At 55.4% G+C, this 21,844-nt stretch overlaps 5 protein-coding genes across 5 annotated transcripts; 3 read left to right on the forward strand and 2 right to left on the reverse strand.

Moving 5' to 3' along the window:
- Positions 1 to 330: 330 nt before the first annotated feature.
- Positions 331 to 3,277, forward strand: NCS57_00721300 (uncharacterized protein; the record flags this gene model as incomplete). The annotated part of the gene is made up of 3 exons (XM_053057069.1): positions 331 to 529; positions 604 to 2,362; positions 2,410 to 3,277. The coding sequence occupies 3 exons, from the start codon at positions 331 to 333 to the stop codon at positions 3,275 to 3,277; spliced, it is 2,826 nt and encodes a 941-aa protein (XP_052913264.1).
- An 80-nt stretch (positions 3,278 to 3,357) lies between these two features.
- NCS57_00721400 (uncharacterized protein) lies at positions 3,358 to 4,539 on the reverse strand (the record flags this gene model as incomplete). The annotated part of the gene is made up of 1 exon (XM_053057070.1): positions 3,358 to 4,539. The coding sequence occupies one exon, from the start codon at positions 4,537 to 4,539 to the stop codon at positions 3,358 to 3,360; it is 1,182 nt and encodes a 393-aa protein (XP_052913265.1).
- A 2,106-nt stretch (positions 4,540 to 6,645) lies between these two features.
- On the forward strand, positions 6,646 to 9,280 carry NCS57_00721500 (Transketolase; the record flags this gene model as incomplete). Its single annotated transcript, XM_053057071.1, has 6 exons — positions 6,646 to 6,699; positions 6,979 to 7,025; positions 7,103 to 7,198; positions 7,272 to 7,356; positions 7,409 to 9,088; positions 9,164 to 9,280. 6 exons carry the CDS (start codon positions 6,646 to 6,648, stop codon positions 9,278 to 9,280), a joined length of 2,079 nt encoding a protein of 692 aa, XP_052913266.1.
- A 656-nt stretch (positions 9,281 to 9,936) lies between these two features.
- NCS57_00721600 (uncharacterized protein) lies at positions 9,937 to 10,482 on the reverse strand (the record flags this gene model as incomplete). The annotated part of the gene is made up of 1 exon (XM_053057072.1): positions 9,937 to 10,482. One exon carries the CDS (start codon positions 10,480 to 10,482, stop codon positions 9,937 to 9,939), a length of 546 nt encoding a protein of 181 aa, XP_052913267.1.
- A 4,417-nt stretch (positions 10,483 to 14,899) lies between these two features.
- On the forward strand, positions 14,900 to 17,156 carry NCS57_00721700 (Btz domain-containing protein; the record flags this gene model as incomplete). Its single annotated transcript, XM_053057073.1, has 2 exons — positions 14,900 to 15,549; positions 15,608 to 17,156. The coding sequence occupies 2 exons, from the start codon at positions 14,900 to 14,902 to the stop codon at positions 17,154 to 17,156; spliced, it is 2,199 nt and encodes a 732-aa protein (XP_052913268.1).
- Positions 17,157 to 21,844: the final 4,688 nt, after the last annotated feature.

A 21,844-nucleotide genomic window follows, 5' to 3' on the forward strand; every position in this document is an offset into this window, starting at 1 on the left:
AAGGTAAAGGCAAATACGAAAACGAGGCCAAGTGGATGTAGCTCCCGTTCTCCAATTGCCAAATGCGAATGCGACGTCGGAGTTTGGTGTGCGTGGGCCGCTTAGTGGACAGCGTTGGTTGAGCTTCTCCACTGATGCGGTCATTAGGCGCCGCAGTCGCTTGCTTTTTTATGAACTGGTGATCGGTTGAGCTGCAGCTCAGCTCAGCTCAGCTTGGATGGCCCTGCTCCTTCTCCTATGCTCCTTCTACTGTGACCGCTTTGAATTGAGACTCAACTTCTCTCCTACTCATGCATATATCTAGTTGTTGACACGGGCTCCCCGCGCACAATGCCAGCCATCGCTCGCAAGATCCTCATCTGCGCAGCGATCGACGGGCTCATCATCCAGCCTCTCTCCTCCAAAGGCCAGCGACCCTTCCAGCCCGTCCGCATCAAGTATGGCGATGCCACCGTCTCGCACGTCGCGCGCGAGCATGTCCCCGACGCTCCCAAGCCCGAGTCTTCTTTCGAGGCTTTTGGGGTCATTGGTATGCCATTGTGGCCCCGCGCGCTTACAACCCTAGATGTATGACATGGCTGACGTCGACTGCCCCCATTCTAGGTCTCATCACTGTCTCCAAGTTGAGTTATCTCATCACAATTACCCGCCGTCAGCAGGTCGCCCAGATCTGCGGTCATCCAATCTACGTTGTGACCGAAGTAGCCGTCACACCATGCACCTCCAAGACGGGCGCCGACGAGTCCATTCGGAGGACGTCTAGTCACCTATCACGACAGGCTCGCGATTCTGGTGATGAGAGCGATAGTAGCGAGGAAGAAGTCGAGCTTCCCTCGCGCACATCGGACGAAGTCGAAGACGCTGTCATTGAGGATGAGGATACCAGGCCAGACTCTGCCAGGAGCCGTGTCGCCGAGGACGTCATCCGCAGGAGGGGTAGTTATGGGCGTTTCGCCCAGCGATGGTTCAGCCGTAGCGGTTGGACCATGGATCAGAAAAGGATTATGGGGTTGAGCAATTCCGCGAGCGTTCCGGAAATGGCCATCGTTGACACTTCACCGAGCAAGACACCAGATGAAGAACCTACGAAGGGGGCCCTCAGCGAGCCAGAGCTTCTCCCAAAACTGCTGAGAACTGTTCAAGTTCTCTTTGGCTCATCACGGAGTTTCTACTTCTCGTACGACTTTGATCTCACGCGTTCACTCGCCAAGAGATCCGTGTCACCCAGCAATGGCACGCCCCTTCATGCCCAGGTGGACGACGTCTTCTTCTGGAACCGAAACCTCTTACAGCCCTTTATCTCTTCTGGGCACGATTCTCTGGCTCTACCTCTGATGCAAGGCTTCGTTGGACAGAGGACCTTTGTCGTTGATAGTCAGCCTCCACAAATGGACGACACGGGCAAGGACTCCGTCGAGCTGTCCAATCTCACGCCCTCCAAGTCCCAATCGGACACTCCTCCACTTGAGAGCTCCAGAGCCTCAATTGACCTCCGTCCCTCGGAGAGGAGATATCTCATCACCTTGATATCACGCAGGTCTACGAAGCGAGCTGGTCTGAGGTATCTCCGCCGCGGTATAGATCAAGACGGTTTCGTCGCAAACATGGTTGAGACAGAGCAGCTTCTATCCTCGCCTGCATGGGACGCATCCTCAAAGGTCTACTCTTTTATGCAAATCAGGGGTAGCATTCCTCTCTTCTTCACACAGTCCCCATACTCTTTCAAGCCAGTGCCCATTCAGCAGCACTCCGAGGAGGCAAATCGCGCCGCCTGCCACAAGCACTTTGAAAGCCTCTCTAGAAACTATGGGCAGTTGCAAGTGGTCAATCTTGTAGAAAAGCACGGTGTCGAGGCGTCAATTGGCTCGGCTTACCAGAAGAGTGTCGAAGAGCTCAACAAAGAAGCAGGCGAGGGCAAGACAATACCTTTTGAATGGTTCGATTTCCATGCCGCCTGTAGGGGCATGAAGTTCGAAAATGTGAGCATCTTGCTCCTCCAGCTGAGGCAAAAGATTGAGAGCTTCGGAAGCACCGTCCAGAAGGAGGGCGAGCAGCTGATCCAGCAGAAGGGCGTCCTCCGAACCAACTGCATGGACTGCCTCGATCGGACCAACGTCTGCCAGAGCTCGTTTGGGAAGCACATGCTCGAGGTCCAGCTCAAGGAGGAGGGTTTCGACATGAGCGCGCAGGTGGACCAGGAGACGGCCTGGTTCAACACCCTGTGGGCGGATAACGGCGATGCAGTGTCTAAGCAATACGCGTCGACGGCGGCCATGAAGGGCGATTATACGAGAACACGAAAGAGGGATTATCGAGGTGCCTTGAACGATTTGGGTCTCTCTCTTGCTAGATTTTACAGCGGGTATGTTGATAATCCCCTGACGGCTCATCAAGTTGCTAACCAAACAGAATGGTCAATGACTACTTTAGCCAGGCAGCAATAGACTTCCTCCTCGGCAACGTCACGGCCAAAATCTTCGAGGAGTTTGAGAGCGACATGATGACCAAGGATCCTGCCGTGTCGGTGGTCAGGATGAGGCAACTGGCGGTTGAGCTGTGCCAGAAGAGAGTGATAGCAGACGAGAAGGAAGAGTTCCACGGGGGATGGGTTCTCCTCAGCCCCAACGCGCCTGATACTATCAAGGCCTTGCCATTGGAGGAAGTTGTCCTCTTGTTGACGGACGCCGCTCTCTATCTTTGCCGCTTCGACTGGAAGTCGGACAAGGTCTCCTCCTTTGAGCGTGTCGAGCTCGGCAACATCACGGGTATCAAGCACGGCACGTACATCACCTCGACCATCTCTCTTTCTCACATTGACGAGACCAAGAACGCCGGCTTTGTGGTGTCTTATAACCCAGGCAAGAGTGATTTTCGACGCACTAACACCCGAACCTTTTCAAGCCGTGGCGACATGGCCGGCAAGGAGAACCCCTCTGGGCAGAAGGATGCCAGCATCCCAGCCAGCTTGGCCAACCTGCTCTCCAGCAAGCCGTCGTCGACATCTAGCCTACGCCAGCTTGTCTTTAAGGCAACATATGTAGACTCTTCTGTGGCCGTCCTCGGGGACGATGGCCCACGGCAAACCGAAACACAGCAGGTTTCCACCATTTGCGAAGAGATTGAGCGATTGGCGCTGGAACGACAACTAGAGCGCCCAGGGGAAGAGCGCAAGAGCCTAGTCGAGTCCGGAGACATTATCTCTCTGGAAGAGGCGAAAAAGAACACCGGGTTGCTAGAGCAGCTGGGGCACTCGATCAAGAAGATGGTATGGGCATGAAAAAGATTCCCATCTAGAAACGACATAGACGACAGACCTTAGATACCATGAGTTTTTTGCAGTATAATAATAGGATTGTTTCAAGACGACTTTTCCAGACGGTACAGGTGTATCTGGTACCGCATATTCTCGAGGGGTATTGGATATGACAAGCCTTCTGGGAGTCGAAACCAGATGGAATCGTCAGACTGCAGCTTTTCCCAAGAGTAGCCCGGTGTCTCGGTCTCGAGGAGAGTGTGGTCGAGCAGCCATTGCATGGGATACCGCTTCTTCTCTTTGCCCAGGGCAGCTTCTGAGTAGCTTCCAGGACTGTCCACCACGAGAACCAAGCTCCCCGACGCGAGGGCTTGTCCGAGGTTCTTGAGGAACTTGGTCGTCTTCCCGATGCCTCCGCTGGTGTACAGCTCATTGAGGGTAAACAGCAGCGTCACCACGATGGGTACCTTGCCACCCGCGCATCGAGCCGTCAGCGACTCGACATCGAGAGCCAAGACATCCTGCTGTACCACCTCGACAGAGAGCTGACCCGGCTCCAGAAGCGCGCGGTTCGCTGCGCGCGCGGCCGCCGACGCATACTTTGAGATGGGGGGCGGGGAGTTGGTGCTCGACTCGAGAGAAGAGATGACGCTGGCCCAGGGAGCCGAGTCAAGGAGCGTCAGATGACCGTTGGTCGAGGTGGATTGGAGGTAGGATGCAAAGGCGAGGTGCTCAGCTGCACATCCTCCAATTGAAAGCGTTCGCAGAGTGCTTCGTGGTTGAGACCTTTCGGGTTTGGGAGCATCTGGTCCTGTTTCAGCAGATGCCTCACCAGGTTCTGTATCTTGTTCCAGAGCATCGGAATCCTTTGTCAAACCCGCTTGGGTACTTGATTCCAGATTCTTTCCACTGGAACTCCCCTCTTCAGAAGCTAGAATCCCATCCAGATGTCCCTTGATGCCGAGGAAAACAGTGGTATAGCATAGTGTCCGTGTAGGACTCCATCTCGCCGCATATGCCTCGAGATAGTCCTCCCTCCCAAAAGCAGTAGCAAAGTTGCGATTGAACAGAGCCTGCTTCACCTCCTGCAGCAAACCTGCAAAGTCATCTGACGTGAGGGTCGAGTTGAAGGCATTGGAGAAGACGTCGAGCAGGCGCTGCTGCTCGGCTTGGCTCTGCAGAGGTGGTGGTGAAGAAGCTTCTTGATTCTGCGCCGGGGCGGCCGACTTCTTGTTGCTCTGCTTTGAAGGGGCAGCCTTTCTGGAGGGGCCCGTCTTCTTGACCATTTCTTTATCCGGAAATGGCACACTCTAGTCTAGCTTGGTCAGCCAAGACGTGTGTCGGCGGGCTCGGAGATCCAAAAGAATTGATTGTCGTCGTCGTCGTCGTCGTCTGGTGGTGGTTTGTAAATTCCATTGGAAAAGAGAGTGGGGTACAATCGGTGAAACCCCCACTCCGGCCGAAGCTTCCTACCCGGCCAATCTCTCGGTGAAGACCTCGGACGTGTCGTGACTGTCGCCATATAAGTCAGCAGCTCGCAGGCAGATAACCAAGATTCGTCTCCTGAGTGTGGCATCACGCCTAGGTTGGTGTTATTCACCGACAGGCGGCCGCCGCAGGTTTGCTAAGGTTTTGGGGCAGACGGGCGGATACATATCATATCATTCATCAGCCGTTACCATATTCTTGATAACCGCTTACACAGTCCATCCTTTACCGTCTTTGGCTGGGCATTGCATTTCCGCCGACATGCCGAGTGCAACCACACCTGGTTGGACGTCTTCCTTGTCGAGCTCGTCAAGGTGCTGGGCACTGCTGGCTCGCACACCTTGACACGCGCAGCCACATCTCCGTCTGCTCCATCGCACTCGGCCCTCCTCTCCGACTATCGCTCCTTCGACCTGCTCCTCCCTATGTGTACTTATGCGTTCTGTCACCGAGACAGGCCAATTACTTATCTGGATTGGTGCGGATGGATCATGAGGTTGTCCAGCAGCCGATCCAACCAGGGACTTGGGTCGTTTTTATCCAGCGGGCCTCTTCTGTTTGTGAGAGGTCCGCATCGCGCAACTGAAGCCACAGCATCGCAACGGAGTGGTGTCCGACTCGGCCACGGGAGACGGAGTTGCCCCTCTTGAAGCCCCCGCGGGGGCCCGCCAGCCAGTTCCAACCTCCGGGCAATGGTATCCTTTTCTGCCTGTTCACCCTACCTCCGGTTAAATTTGGTGAGAAAGGCTCTGCAGTCTCACAACCTATGAGCGAAATATGTACTCGCTCCTCAGCCCGGCGTGGAGATTTTTTCATGTTAGTGCGATTACAGCCCAGAAAGGATACAGCAGGAAAAAGCCGCAAAAGGAGTTTTTAAAGACTCTTCACGCGGCAAGATCATCAACATCTGGGCAGACGGAAGGCTCACTCGAGTAATGACCGAGTGGCCAACCGACGTCACAGAGGTGAGGGTTCCTCACAGCCAAGTGCCGCCGTTGCCCTCTTCCTCCATCAAGACTCCACAGGGGCCAGCGAACGGATCAACGAGGGCGCTGGGAATTGGGAGGGATTGCGTCAAGAGGCAGGCACCTGCAGGTTAATCTCGAGCACGCAGCAGCTCGGTCGCCCGTGAATGGGCTCTGCGGGATCTCGACTGGAACATCGAGAGCATCTCGAGGGGCGCCAGGTCGCAGGAGGAGGGGCTCCCAGCGTCACTGGTGTCAAGGACGGCCCCCACCGGGACCCCACTCGGCGTCTCGCCGGCCATTGACCTTGTCCCCCCGCGGCGAGGGCGGCGAGAGCGGCGAGCTCTGTGCTGTTTTTGCTGAGCTCGAATCTGAGTTGTGAGTGGGCAAGGTGAAGTGGTGAGCCAGTTGGAAGCTGGGTGGCCTGCCCTTTTGGCGTGGCCGCCACCTTGACCGGACGGGACGGACTTGTACCTGCTGGCTGGGGAGGATGCCCTGAAGACGCAGGCTGCATGGCGCCGAGGGGCCCTGGAGCTGCCCCCTGGCAACCCGAGAACCACCCAAGCTCCGGGCCCGCCACAGTTGAGATGCCTCGACAGCTACCATCTGGATGATGAGCAATCTTGTTGTTCCCCCAACGTCAATGTACCTCGATTCGGACTGTACCTGCTCGGGCATGTACCTCGTCTCAGCCAATGTCCGCTCATTCTCGAGGCGATGATGGTCTTGGGCTGCGGGATACCGTCCGGCCGACCATTTTTTTCGAGACTGGGAAAACTGGAGACCGCTAAATACATGACACGACCCCTCCAGCAAACGTCAGACCTGTTCCGTTCATCTCCCCGTCATTCGACCTTTTTCTTCCCTCGTTCCTCCTCCTCCTTCTCTTCCTCTTCCTTTTCCTCCTTCATAGAACCAGTCTCTCAAACATTCGGCAAAATGGGTTACGGCGAGATCGATCAAAAGGCCATCAACACCATCCGCACTCTTGCGGTAAGCTTTTTCCTCTTCCCCTCCAGCTCTTGTGCATTGGATTTTACCCCGCCACGCCTGCCCCGCCATTCATTCACCTTGGGTTTGGGGGGGACGCGCAGAGAAATGTGGTGAGAGAGACAGTGTCACAACCATCGCAAGAGGGCGTCACCGCCTCATCGGCTTTGTTGTTTCGCTGGCTCTCGTATCGTCATCGTGTTGGGCGTGTGCCCGGCAGTTCCGTAGCTCTCATAACGAGCTGAAAACAAATGACAATGTCGACTGACGAGCTCTCAACAGGTTGATGCGACCTTCCACAGCAACTCGGGACACCCTGGTGCTCCCATGTGAGTTTTCCCACCCTCCGCTCCGTCGCCGATGAGCTTCTACAGCAAAATACATGAATACTGACTCTCTTATCAAGGGGCATGGCCCCTGTTGCCCACGTCCTGTTCAACAAGTTCATGACCTTCAACCCCAAGAACCCTGACTGGTTGAACCGTGACCGCTTCGTCCTCTCGTAAGTCTTTGACCCGGCGGCCGACGCCACAAGCTCATTCCAAGAAAAAAAAATTGACAATTTTCGTCCCCAGCAACGGCCACGGCTGCATGCTTCAGTATGCCCTCCTCCACCTCTTTGGCTATGACCTCACCATCGATGACCTCAAGGCCTTCCGAGTACGTGATTCTGACGTCTTTTCTCGCCATTGATTGCTTACCGTTGCTGTAGTCGGTCGACAGCCGGACTCCCGGTCACCCCGAGGCCCATGACACCCCCGGTATTGAGGTCACCACTGGTCCTCTTGGCCAGGGTATCTCCAACGCCGTTGGTCTGGCCATTGCCCAGGCTCACACCGCGGCTACCTTCAACAAGCCCGGTTTCGACCTCGTCAACAACCACACCTTCGTCTTCCTCGGCGATGGCTGCCTCATGGAGGGTGTCTCGAGCGAGGCCTGCTCTCTCGCTGGTCACCTCCAGCTCGGCAACCTGATCGCCGTCTGGGACGACAACAAGATCACCATTGACGGTGACACTGCCGTCGCCTTCACTGAGGATGTCCCCAAGCGATATGAGGCCTACGGCTGGCAGGTCCTCACCGTCGAGGACGGTGACCACGACCTCGAGGGCATTGAGGCTGCCATCAAGGAGGCCAAGGCCAACACTGAGAAGCCCACTCTTATCCAGCTCAAGACCACCATTGGTTTCGGCTCCCTGAAGCAGGGTACCCACGGTGTCCACGGCTCTCCCCTCAAGGCTGACGACATCAAGCAGCTCAAGGAGAAGTTCGGCTTCAACCCCGAGGAGAGCTTCGTCGTCCCCCAGGAGGTCTACGACCTCTACGGCAAGCACTCTTCCGAGGGTGCCGCCGCTGAGCAGGAGTGGAACCAGCTCTTTGCCAAGTACAAGGAGCAGTTCCCCACCGAGGCCGCTGATCTCGTCCGACGACAGACTGGCGACCTCCCCGAGGGCTGGGAGAAGAACCTCCCCGTCTACAGCCCCTCCGACCCCGCCATCGCCTCGCGAAAGCTGTCCGAGACTGTTCTCCAGAAGGTCCACGAGGCCATCCCCGAGCTCTTTGGTGGTTCCGCCGATCTGACTGGCTCCAACCTGACCCGATGGAAGGATGCCGTCGACTTCCAGCCCAAGTCGACCGGTCTCGGCGACTACAGCGGCCGATATGTTCGATATGGTGTCCGTGAGCACGCCATGGGTGCCATCCTCAACGGTCTCGCTGCCTACGGCACCATCCTGCCCTACGCCGGTACCTTCCTGAACTTCGTCTCGTACGCTGCTGGTGCCGTCCGTCTGTCGGCTCTGTCCCGCGTCCGCACCATCTGGGTCGCCACCCACGACTCCATCGGTCTTGGTGAGGATGGTCCTACTCACCAGCCTATTGAGACTCTTGCCCACTTCCGTGCTCTCCCCAACACTCTCGTCTGGCGACCTGCCGACGGTAACGAGACCAGCGGTGCTTACTACGTCGCCCTGACCTCCAAGGAGACTCCCAGCATCATTGCTCTGACCCGCCAGAACCTTCCCCAGCTCGAGGGCTCGACCATCGAGAAGGCTGCCAAGGGTGGTTACGTCCTGCGCGAGGTCGAGGGCGCCGACATCACCCTCGTCGCCACTGGTTCCGAGGTTGCCATTGCCCTCGATGCTGTCAAGGTCCTCGAGGAGAACCACAACATCAAGGCCCGTGTCGTCTCCCTGCCCTGCTTCGAGGCCTTTGACCTCCAGGATCAGGAGTACCGCCTGTCTGTCCTCCCCGACGGCATCCCCTCGCTGTCCGTTGAGGTCATGAGCACCATGGGTTGGGAGCGCTACACCCACGAGCAGTTCGGCATCAACCGCTTCGGTGCTTCTGGTGCCTACAAGGATGTTTACAAGGCAAGTCATCCCCTACCCCTGGTCAGCTTAAGCTTGGGCCAGGCGATTCCCCAGATCTCTATCCCCACAAGAATCCTTTGCTAACCCCAACTATAGAAGTTCGAGTTCACCCCCGAGGGTATCGCTAAGCGTGCCGTTGCCACCGTCGACTTCTGGAAGGATGTCCCCAACGTCCGCTCCCCTCTCAACCGCGCGTTCAAGCAGATCATCTAGATTCAAGACGAGCAAAGCAAAGAGGAAAATTAAGAATAAGAACAAAAACAAGAAATAAGAGTGATGAGATAGCAAGAGGCTCGGGACGGGCCGACCCCGGGCAGAATGATTATGCAAGTGATGACGACGGGCTTTGGAGCAAGGTTTTATGGGCTACGTATGGTAAATTAGACGTCTCGCGAGATGAATTCAAATCTTTTTAGAACAAGTAACTGTGCTGTATCTGCTGCGTCTGTTGTTGTAACTGGTATATATGTCTGCCATGTGATTCTGTGATTTCCATGATTCCACGACATGGCAAAAAAACAGAGTTTGATGGATGTGGTCTGGTCTGTCTCAGTCCAAACACCATACAGATCGATCTATGTGCGACCTCTGAGGTATCTCGCTCAGTAGCATGCTCCATAGATAAACCCAAATACTCGTGGCTCGCCTCGCCTTGTAAGGATGACGGCTCGAGTTGGATGGCAAGCGTCCATGTCACCAAGATTTTTCATACACTTTCTTCTTGCTCGCCTGCCTTGTTTTCTTTATCTTCGTTCCTCCGTGGTATTATCCCATTTGTATTGCATCGCTTCGTAATCGTAGTCTTGGTCGTGGCGCATGTCCTGCAGACGATGTCTGTCCCCGGCATGGCTGGCTGCAGGGGAGTCGCGTCATTCGGGCCCATCCTCGTGTGCGCGGTCTTGACTCTCGGCCACCCACTCCTTCTGGAACTCTCTACCCACGCGTTCCAGCCTCGCAGAAGCACGGCGGGCCTCCCTCGCCTCCTCGGCGGATCCGGCGACCACGACACCGACGAGCAGCGGCGCCGCGTCCTCGGAGCGCGGGTCGTCCTTTGCGGATGGCGGTTCGGACCGTGAGTCGAGGCCGTGGCTAGAGCCGGGCGCTGAACCGGGACGACTCGACGCTGCTGCTGCTGCAGCGTTGTTGTTCCCGGCGGCGCTGGCTTCGGCGGTATCGCGGGGGTCGAGATAAGAGTGTAGGACGACGGGCCCGCGCTCCGGGTACTCGACCATGAGGCGCTGAGGACGGCCGAGACCAAGGCGCTGGGCGGCGGTCTGGGAAGAGAGGGCGCTCGAGGTGAGGGCGGTAAGGGACTCGAGGTGGGATTGCGACGAGGCCGAGGTGATGAGCGGGGTGAGGGTGACGTCGGAGAGGTGGAGGGAGAGGGTGGGGTGCTGCGAGGGGAGGCTGGCCATGATGGCGGACAAGCTTGAAGCTGTCTCGAGGGTCGTATGAGGAAGGTTGATTCAGGGGCGGAAGGGTCGAGCAGCAGGAGAGGGTGCTTGTGAGGGGGAATTGGCGCAGAGGAAGAGGGGTATATGGTGTTGTAGCAGTAGAGATGGCGGCGGTGGTGGTGGTGGTGGCAGTGGTGGAGGGGGATGGACGTGACGATCTGCTGCTGGTGTTGGGACGGGAGCAGAGCAGCTGCACCAGTGACAAGCCCTGGAGCTCCCCCCTCCTCGCTTGGCTAGGCTGGACCCCGCTGGGAGCCGTGCCCTGTCAGTTGCGTAAGGTCTGCTAACCTCCGCTATCTCTAGCCTCTTGATACCATGGACAACCCCACCATGAACGGGCTTGAAAGGAGGGGAAGCTCTCGTCTTCTGCATCAGGCTCGATATGACCATGTGATCAAGACGGACAGTCAACGACTCTCTAGGGTATAATCGCAATTGCACCTGTTTTAGGCTGTCACGCAGTTTTGCGATACGATTATGAGCTGGCACCAGCGACGACATCAGCAGCTTTTGACAACCAAGCAGAACCCCGCCTTTCCCATTGATTCAGGGAGTCCCCGTCTCCACTGAAGCAACCGACGAAGCTCAGCGGCTATGCCGCCGTTTTCCACGGACTGGGTTTAGGTGCCCATTAGCTGGCTGCATTGGCTGGGTAGAGCTACGTCACAGCGGGGAGGGGCACAAAGGGGCTTGTGATAATATCACGGCGCTTCACTCGCAATCCACGAGAATGCCAACCAGGGATCGAAGCTAATGGGGAGACGGGCTAGGTCTGAACTGCTGCTAAGAAACCAACAAGTACTCGCCATTGGCTCGGCAAGCATTTGCTAACCGTGGGGTAAAGATGCCCTGCTGCGGAGGAATGTCTTGCTTCTTGGCCCTTTTTTTTGGCCCTTCAGGTTAATTTCTATTACCCCATGTCTCCTTTTTTTAACTCGTCCGGACAACGTCCGCTGGCGAGAGCCAAGAATGGGATCTGACTCTGGGGGATAATGAGATCCTGCGAGGGTTTTGCTTTTGGATCTGACATGGCTGATTTCGCTATATGTGTGCAGGAGAGGCTCAGTATCCCGTCTCGATGAGATGAAAGGCAGATACGAAGCCAAGCAATGAAATAATTATATTGAAAAGAGCTGTTCTCCGTTCTCACTTTCATTTAACCTTGTTGAGGTGTTTGATTGGAGGCAAACTTGCTTCATGGTCAGTGGCATCATCGTTGGGGTCGCAACGCCTTTGCTGTCAACTCATCAAAATATCGAGTCAGTTCAAATCGACCTATCACAACTAAACGTGCTTTTCCCGGACAACCTCGGGATAGAAGCTTCAAAGAAAAATCCGATCAGTCAACAGATTCCTCAAGATGTCTCAGAACCTCTCCCATGCTGCCCCAGGACTCAGTGTTGACAAGTAATATCCCGCAGTCCACAAAACCAATACCCTCAGCAATCAAATTCCAGGAACTATGCATCTACCAACACCCGGTGCAGATGTTTCAAGTGGGAGGGGCTGTCTTAGTATTCGGCCCTCGATTCGAGTGTTGCAGCTCCCTTTCAGCAAGATTCTTGAGGCCTGAATATGGCCAGCGTGTTGAATTACGGAGCATTGACCATTTGTTAGCAAGTCTTCATGTGAAAGAGATCAGTGATTCAAGAGCGATTGTTATCACTATTGAGAGATGGGCTGTTGTCCATATCCTATGGCTGTAGTCGAATACATCCCTCGCCCATGGCCGAGATCAAGCATCCATTGAAGTCGCTGTAGTTTCAACTCGTAAAATCGGTCTGAAATCGTGAAAATACACAGTGGTAAATGTAAATCAGGCTCGAAGACGAATTCAGTGAGCAAGTTTGTACACCCATGCTACTTCCAGCTTCGAGTGCTCTCTCTATTGGCATCCTCCATCTTGGTGGCTGTCCTCAGCAGCCAAAACCAGCCGTATTCCACGTCTGGAACCAATTTCTAGGTGAGTTGAGCTGGACCGTTTCATTTAAATTTTCTATATGTATTTTGCTTTATCTGAAGCCATACGGTTCTAGTACTTTGCTTGTCATTGATCGAGCACCCGACACACAAGCCCGCCCGCCATCAATGTCTACCATTATCTCGTTTACACCAAACTAGAGCAATCACAGAAGACTTTCCCTTAGGGCAGTACATGTCAATTCGCGTTGGAGATTCCTAGCTCGTCCTTACTATTGCACTCTACTACTGAGAAAAATCAAGGTACGTTCCGAATCCCACGTTCACAATAGCTTGCCTGATTCAACTTTGCTGCATCAAGTACAGCATCTTATATCAAACTAGGCAGAAAACATCGACAGGTAACTCACTGTTTCTGCTTCACATACTCTCTAGGCCTTCAAATCCAGTTGGCAGATTCAAACGGAGCCAAGCTTGCGTCGTACCACCCACAACTGGTGGTCTAGCCTTGGGCTTCTTCTCATCCACCCAAGACCGATATTGCCATTAGTATTGAGTATGGTTTTCGAAGTTATGGGTGACTACCTAGGCAGCGAGAATGACTCTTGTGTGTTACGTGACTTACGTCTCCTCGTGTTGTTGTGAAGGGAAGGCGAACTGGGTCGCCAGAAGTGACAGGTGACCGAGACAATCATAGATAATCAAGGTTACAACAGAGTACAAGGTCATCACAAGAGATAAGAATATGGAGGAGATTGAATGTTCAAGGTCAATAATTCAAGAATACCTACCTATTCTGGGAGGCTCAGAGGTAGATGCGAGTTATTAATAGCATCCTAAGGATCAGCTATAGCTTCATAGCCCTGGCAATCATCATCATAAGTTTAGGTTGTTAAAAACGACCTCAACCTTGCCCAGCCTACCTATTTGGGTAATTCGGGGCAATTGCCGTGGCCAGTTGAAACACATGGCTTCTCCAATCAAGACAGGGACACGGGGTGTATTCTCGTGTTCGCTGCTGCGTATACAGAAACATAGCTACTTTTAGATGCCCAGTCTTCTCTATTTTTGGGGGATTGATAACTGTTAAATGCAAACCAGTCAACCTGGGTGGCATGGTCAACAACAATCTGGCGTGATCTGACGTCGAATGCAGGACGCCCAGGCAGACGGTAGGCAACGCGGGGCAACAAGGGAAAAAAAACATGGTGACAAATGGGGGTTGAAAATGACTTCCATGGACAAGTACCCGCAATCATCAAGACGAGAGGTGACCATCTAGCATCATGTGTTTGATGCAGTGTGGTGCAGCAGGGTCGTCTGGCAAGATGGCTCACAGCCCGGGCAAGGCCTGAGGGGGAGAGGTCGTCCGTCACGGAGGATACAGGTCGCTGCTGATTGCGCCTCAAGTCGCATAAAGCGGGACGAGGCGAATGTGATTTGCCCTTTGACGTGTTGCGCTGCGCAACAGAGCGACGGGAGGAATGAGCAAGTCCGCAATCGGGACTGTCTCTGGTGGCATTCTGACCCGGAAGCAAAGAATAGTGCTTCTCCCACTGTCTCTGGGCGCGGCGGATGCTGTGGTGATTCTAATGATGATGAATCAAGAGCCCGCCCATGGATGCTCCGGACAGCAGCGTTGGATGGGCGATGGGGCTAACGTGCAATGAAGTAAGCCTCCTCAGCAACTCTCTTGCTAGCCGGTGGTGGGGGAACTAGTCTGACATGTCACGGCGCACCGCAGGTTTGCGCGGGCGGTACTTGTTTGCTTGGGTGGGTGGACAGGCTCAGTAACATGGGATGGGCATGGGGCTGGCTGGCAGTCAGTCAGTGGTAGTAGAGGGTGCTGGCGGCGGACCACCACCTCATCGGCCGGGGGCCCAGCAGTTTTTGGCGATCCATCCGATTTACCTTGCCAAATCTTCTCTTGGAACCACCATCACCACATATCTTTGCTGCTCTCGTGTCTCTTCCTCCTCCTCCACTCGCCGCCTCTTCCTCCCCCCTTCTCTCTCTCGCGACTGTCGCTCTCCACCACCGCCCTTCAGCTGCAGCCTCGAGTTCTGCATCACGGCGTGAGAGCTTCCATCGAGCCTCCTCCCTTCCCCTTTCCCCTCTCTCTTCTTTTTTTCTTGGTTCCTCTCTGCGTTGTCTCTCGGGTTCCTCGTCTAGCGGCTGGTCGGTTGCTCTTGCGTCTGGGTCTATTTCCATCAGCATCGGGTGTATTTTGGGGGTTAATTCGATTCTTGATCTCTTGCTCTTCGCCGCCGGCCGGTTTTTGGTTGTCCTCGGCCTCAAACTCGACGTCTTCTCGCTCGCTCGCTTCGCTGTTGTTCTCTCGCATTCCCTCCCGGCCGCCGCCGCCGCCGCATGACAACCACGTCTCGTCGCATCCCATCCCTCGAGTCCACAAAGCCCCCTCGGTCGCCTCCTTCATCTCCCTCATCGCTGCGCAACCATGGCTGCGGCTCCTCGTCGTAGAAAGCTCATCGGTCAACGCCGCCGCGTCGAGGACGAGGGCGACGACGAGGGTGGCCCGGACGCTCTCGACCTCGATGACGATAGCATCACCGACGGCTCCCTGACCGACGACAATGATCCGGCCGATGACAGCGATACTAGCAACATCGACGAGGCCTCCCCGACGGCTCCAAATGCGAGGAAGAAGGCCAATGGCGCTCCTGCTGCTCCAAGACACGCCGGACATGCCTCCAAGTTGGGCACCGACTCTGGCCATGACGGCAAGCCTGTGACGGATACCGACATGATGCTTCACGGTCTTTCCATCACGGATCAGCCTCCGCCTGACCAGGTGATGCATTTCGACGAGGTGACGGCCCCGTCGCCCCCCAGATCGCCTGCGGCTCCCATTGTCGTGAGCTCGGCGTCTGCTAGGCCACAGGCAGCCACCGCGAATCGACGTCGCCAGGAGCACGAAGACTACAAGCGCAGGAGAGACGAGGATCCTGCCTTTGTGCCCAACCGCGGCGCCTTTTTCATGCACGACCACAGGCATGCCGGGCCTGCGGCGAATGGCTTCCGCCCTTTCGGACGAGGTCGAGGTAGGGGCGGACGTGGTGGTATCGGGGGTCCGTATGCACCCATCAAGTATGTCATCACCCGTCACTCCCCCTCTTCGATACCGTAGGTATACTGACCGATACAGTCAATTGCACCACCCGGGAGACCCAACGACCAACTCTCCGTGGACCCATGATATGCACGAGACTGTTGTAGAGCCGCCGCCTCCAGCACGGCCTCGACATATGATTGATGATGAGGGTCCAGCCAACGGGAATGGTTTCATTCCCACCTGTGAACCCAACCCGACTCCCATCAACCGGACCCTCTCCACCGAGAAGCACATTGGCAACACGCAGGTCCGGGTCTTCCTTCCGTCCATGAAGGCCCCAGCCGTCATCCCACGTCTTGCCGTCAAGCAGTACACCAAGCTACCCGATCACCGACCTCCTCTGCGTCGGGACAAGCCCGTCCGCATCTCGCTCCCCGAAAACCCTCCTCGATATATTTATCCCGCCGCTGACAGATCCTTCATCTTTATTCCGCGGGCAATGAGGCCGAACCAGCAACGTATGCGAGGAAAGCCCCGTTCTGGCTTCGGTTCCATGGGTGGATTCTCGAGACGGACCAGCATGTTTGGTGGTAGCTACTACGGTGGCAGTGTGTACACGCCCAGCGTGGCCCTCAGCAGGCGATCGTCCATCGTTGATCGAGACTACATGTTCTCTCCTACCGGCTCCGTCATCTCTCGGCCGCCCATCCCTGTTGAGAACGCTCGACCGGTTGTTCGACTTCCTCCTGCTCCTCGTCCAGACGTGCCCCCCATGAACACGATGGCTCCTCCTCCAATGGCAGCTCCTATGCCCGTCTCCATCCCCGGACCGGCCGATCCAGCTTTTGCCGTTGAGCGACCTATCATGTCTGAGACATCGATTAATGATCTGCCCCCGCCGCAGACATACCCGCTTCCCCAGAAGCCTGCCTTCCAGGAGAACCGGCCAACATCAGCGCTGCCTATGCATCAGCCTCGTCCGCAGAAGAGCATTTCAGTTGCCGATATTGAATCGCCTACGTTAACGCAGGGTCCTCAGGCCTTCCAGCAGGCCTTCCATCAGCAGGTGCCGATCCAGATGGCTAACGGCCTCTCTCAAGAATCCCACAACCGTCAGCCTTCGTACCCGTCTCAGCTTTCAACCGGCACCCCCCTGTCCCAGATTCCTGAGAGGGCTATCCATGCTGCACCATTCCAGCCCAACACGTACGGCCAGCAACCGTACTACAACCAGCAGCCTTACCAAGCCCAGCCGCCCCAAGCCCAGCCTCAGCCCCAGCAAGGCTATTACTACCCGCCCAACTACAACAATCCTAACATGGCGCCTTCAGGTGGCCCACCTCCATTTGTCCCTGGTCAGCCAGGTCCTCCTGGCAGCTTCACACCTCAGAACCAACCTGAGCAACTAGCTATGCCCGGCAGCGGCCAACCCCCTCCAGCGAATCTTGTGGCGCAGGAGGTCAACGGCATGGTCTATTATTATGACGCCTCTCAGCTCCCGCCAGTCAACAACTATCCTACCTACTCGGCCCCTCAGGGATACCAGCCTAGTGTGATAGGCATGAACGGCATGGTGACGCCCAGCCCAGACGCGTTCTACTATCCCCAGCAGGCCCCCGGCATGGTCTACTACCCGCAGTAGAACTGTGACATGTCTGGTTACCCTTTCTTCACTTATCCCAATGCTTTCTACGCGTACTCGATTTAATAGCTACAACTACGACCTTATACCTAAAAAACACAAAAGCACTTGCGACGTTTATTCCCAAAAAGCCCCGTGGGGCAGCAGGAGGAGGCAGTGGAGATGATGGGCGTCTGTGATACACCTCGGGGGATTGGGGTTTCATCTCGAGACGGTTGGAGGTCCCCTGATGCTTCGCATTGCGATCACAGGTCTCGTGGACGACTTATTCTTATTTTGTGCCTGAAAGGCTCCCAGCCAAAGAGAAGATGGCTGCGTGATGACTACCATAACTCTACGGACTCGGCATCATTACCTGGAATGGATTGACGGATGGGAGTTGATCGAGTATGGGTATCATGACTGGTATTCTTATCATTGGCAGGAGATGGAGTTTTTTCATGGCCGGTGAAGTCGGGATGGATAGTAAGAAGTTTGGAGGTTGGAGGGGGAGGTGGTTTGCTAGGGGATTCTGCTCCTTGCCTTAGCAATCCATCTATTCTTCCCCCTATTCTGTGTGTTTTGGTGTAAATTCATGCGTGGCGCTGTGCTTTGAAGGCAACGGCGTTTGGGTGTCTGTCTGTCTGGAGCACTATATACCTGAATTCACGGTCTGTGGTTGATGTTGGTGAATCAAGTCTTGGGCACAGCAGGATGCCTACGGTCTCTCATGTGAGTCACGGTTCAATTGATGATGGTCCGAGGAGCCCATCATGGCCCGAGGCAGTTAGTAAGACTCTAGACAAAGAGTACAGAAGAAGCCGAGCTTGATCATGACGCCTTTCTTGGCCCTTCGGTCCGGTCGTCCATCTGAGCTGTTCACACGTCATAGCAGCGGAGCTCTGACGGGCATGTGCAATTGAGGGGGAGCGTTTGTTGATTCCCCGTCTCCACCTCGCTTAAAGACATTCATAGCTCCATGGGTAGCATGGCTATGCTTCCCGTTTCGAGACACTCATGTGAGGACTGTCGAGTCAGGCATTGGCCAACCAGATGATGGCTCAGCCATGGTCATAAGTCAGCTATGGGGAACATGGGTCCTTGGGGAAAGGTTAAACTCGGCAACGACAAGAGAAATTTCGTCTTATTTCGTTTCGTGTCTGACTTGTTCGCGGGGAAACATCGAACCCCTGGGATGACGAACAAGCATGGGGATTGGTTCCGTTGCTCCATCTGGAGATAGGAAACAGGGGATGTTAAAAAAAAAAGCAGAGCAGTCAGGCGACCCCAAGCGCCGGAGTGGCCATGTATGTACAAATTTGAATGGTCCTTTTTCCGGGGTGACACGGACGGGTTTGCTGTTTGTTGGATTCCTTTGCACATACATACACGACTGGCATGGGGTAAGAGACGCGAGTTGACGTTTCTGGAAACCAGGTGTACAAAGACCAGGGGGGAGGGGAAGGGCAATTAGAGGTTGGGGACGGGTACTTGGGTTTGGATGATGCGGTAATGAAGTCACGGACGATACTTTTGATACTGTACGGACATTCTGCTTCCAAGTGACAGCACAAGTTTTTCAACGTCCATGTCTAGGGTAGGGATGCATGTACGGACATGGGGAGCTGAGGCTTGGCGGGGGATACTTTACGTACGAAGTATTGCGGTTTGCATGGAGTCGTGTCCAGGTTGGAAGTAAAAGTGTTATGAGCTCGTGGTCATTGAGCAGAGTTGGAAATAGGTACCCGGGTACTTAGAAGCTGTTGAAATTCCCATCATGGAGGTTCGGCTGATCATATGCATGCCCCAAGACGCCTCCAACAGATGCAGTCAGCAAAAGCCAACCAAGGTGAATCATCGAGTCTAGCAAAGCTGCAGGGCAGAACGGGACAAGCTCCAGGAGCTCATGTCGTGTGTCGTTCGAGCCTCTAGCTCACCTCACTCTCAATTCCGACTCGTCAAACCAACTGTCCGAGGTCCGAGTCAGACTGTCGTGATTGGAAGTAGGAGCGGAGAGAGAGAGGGGGAGGCGGCGGCGGCGGCGCGCAATGTGTGTGATACTGTACGACGCACATTCCAAAACCGCGTCGAGCTGCCTCTGCGTCACGCGATAGAGATTGGATAGCAGCTTGCATCGGATCGCCTCGACTAGGTGGTGGAGGACGGATAGTGACAGGCTAGAGGGGAAGCAGGGCGGCGCGCTAACAGACGGCATGTATTCCCGTCCTGTACTGTACACTATCTCGTCCCCCGCCTCGAGCGACAACAAGCCTGAGACTGGAGAGAGCCAGGATGCCTAAGTCCTACTGTAGGCAAGGCAAGGTACCAGCTTCTGTGGGTGGACCAGGTGTATCAGCGTCAGGGATGGTCTGGTCTGTTCAAGGTAGCCGGATCTATCTAGAGATTTGTCCAGATGATCTGTGTTTATTTTTCCCTGGGCGGCGCATTGACGCTGTTGATGCCAGGAACTCGAAGGCCCCTGGAGTATGAAGCCCTGGCTTCTGGATCCCATGCCCGGGGGGCAGTTTGATTTCTTTTACAAAGACATATTCGGCGGAGGAGGCTGTCCGTCGCCGAGGGGAAGCTGTCTCAGACGGTGACAGTATCCGTAAGTAATGCCTTGATCGCCTGTGAGGCGAACCATCTTAGGCGACAAGACATACGCAAACTCAGTGCTTCGCGTCCTTGCAGCCTTGAAAGAAAGATGGTGATGATGATAGCAAACACGAACCAAAGCTGACCAAGCGTTGGTGCTGGCGCTGTAGGTGGCCAAGCTGCTGCCTCCCTCTGCTTCTGGGCGCGTTCCAGGCCAAACCCGGACGTCCCGGGGGTGCGGTTCGGTCGGATTGGTAGTGAGCTGGGGTCAAAGGTGCACTGTGCTGTACGACATCTATCGCTGGTCTGAGCTGAGTGGTGAATCGCCAATCGAGCTGCAACAACGCAACGGCGATAGAGGCTGGGAATCTAGAAAAGCCCTGGGGGAGAATGCTCATCTGAAAGAAACACCGTGTCCCGAGGCAAGACCGAGAACTCGACAAAAGCAACATTTCCTTCTCCATGTGTCGTGTCGAGCCCTTCGAAAGCGGGGGATGGCTCTTCCCAGGGCCCATCGTGACCGCGAGTCCGTGACCTGAAGAGCATGGATGGCGGCATCGGTGAGGCGGCATTGCGTAAGTATACTGTACAGTACCCCCCGGTCGTCCACCGATCAAGAGCTCAGAGGGAAGCATTTGCCGTCATGTGGTACCTGGCCGCAGATAGCGTCTGGGGTTGAGACAGGGCCTGCGTGAGGCTCTCGCCCTATCGCGCGTCTGGTAGCCCGTCTCCCCTGCCCCTCTTTTTCCGCGACCCAGGACGCCACTCGCAGCCTGTTTTATGCTCTCCACTCTTTCTGATCAATCCTGGGGATGGGCTAAAGAGAGCGACCTAGCATTTGACAACAAGGGACCAGGGGGGTGATAGAATGGATGGATGGATTGCACAGTGACCAGGCAGATGATGGAGTTTGTCAGTCAAGCCATTTCAGGGGTATTGATGGCGAAGAAGAGAAGAGAAGAGAAGAAACTAGAGATAAATCTGATCAACCTTGTTTCAACCCATGTCCTAATGTAGTCTCCATGATACATGCGAAAAGCCAAGTCCCAGCTGTATCGATAGTGCATGTTTTTTTCTCCTACTCTTGCGCCTTTCGGTGGAGAACGTCGAACCAACAAGCAAAGAGAACTCCACCGCCCATCGATTCACAGGTCACAGGGAGAGAAGAAAGTTGATGGTGTTACTCACAGTTTGCCCATTTCGGCCTTTGCCCTGGCATTGGTTTCTCGGAGGCGACCGTTTTCGAATCACTCTCGGTTGCCTTGAGGACTCGAGTGGCCAAAAGAGCCTGCCTGATGCCTTGCTTCAGAGAAGAAGGTGGAAGAAGTGTACAGTAATGAACAAAGTGCACTTTCTAGCAAGGCAGCCTGGGCAAGGGGGATTCAAAGAGGCCGGCTCGACCACAGTCGTGGAGACCAATTGCAACAGAGGATGGAAGTCGTACCTAAGTACACACCCCTGGGCTGGAACGACCTCGTCATCATCAGTTCCGTCCTGCGACTTGTAGGTTTTTGCCTTTGGCCCCAAGTGCTGCGTTTGTCGCCTCAAGCTTTCTCACATCCGGGGCGCCAGGCGGACTCCTCCGTACTGTAGAGCTGACTGATAGGTGACTCTGGACCTGGGCCTGGGATGGGGATGGCCGCACTAGCACCGAAAAAGTACCCCGATCGACCGACCCCCTCCCCCAGTGCCGAAGGCAACCAGGCTCCCCCGTCAGCTGGCGCACCTGTGACCTCGCCAAGTTACAGCAGAGACGGCGACAAGCCTGCCCGGGGCCCAGTCAAGTTGCCAGCGGCGGCGGCGGGTAGCGAGTGGACTGGGCCCCGTGGAAGCCGCCGTTCGTAGGTGGTACAGGGCCTAGCATTAGGTAGGCTGGATCCTAGCAGCAGTAACTCGCAGCGGCAGGAGCAGCTGGCAACACCTAAGCACCTAGACGCGAGGAAGGTGCCCGTGCGGAAGCTTTCAAGTCCTGGACGGACTCTCTTTTAACTTACTTCTCCCGCTTCCTCCTCCTCCCTCGCTCTTACTTCTCCCATCGCAACCCCGTTTTCCTTCAAAAACCCTATCCCCCCGACCTCCGACAGACCTCTCCCCCCTTCCCCTTCCACACTGCA

This window comes from Fusarium keratoplasticum, chromosome 5 (assembly GCF_025433545.1).
Source record: "Fusarium keratoplasticum isolate Fu6.1 chromosome 5, whole genome shotgun sequence".
NCBI classification, from domain to species: Eukaryota; Fungi; Ascomycota; class Sordariomycetes; order Hypocreales; family Nectriaceae; genus Fusarium; species Fusarium keratoplasticum.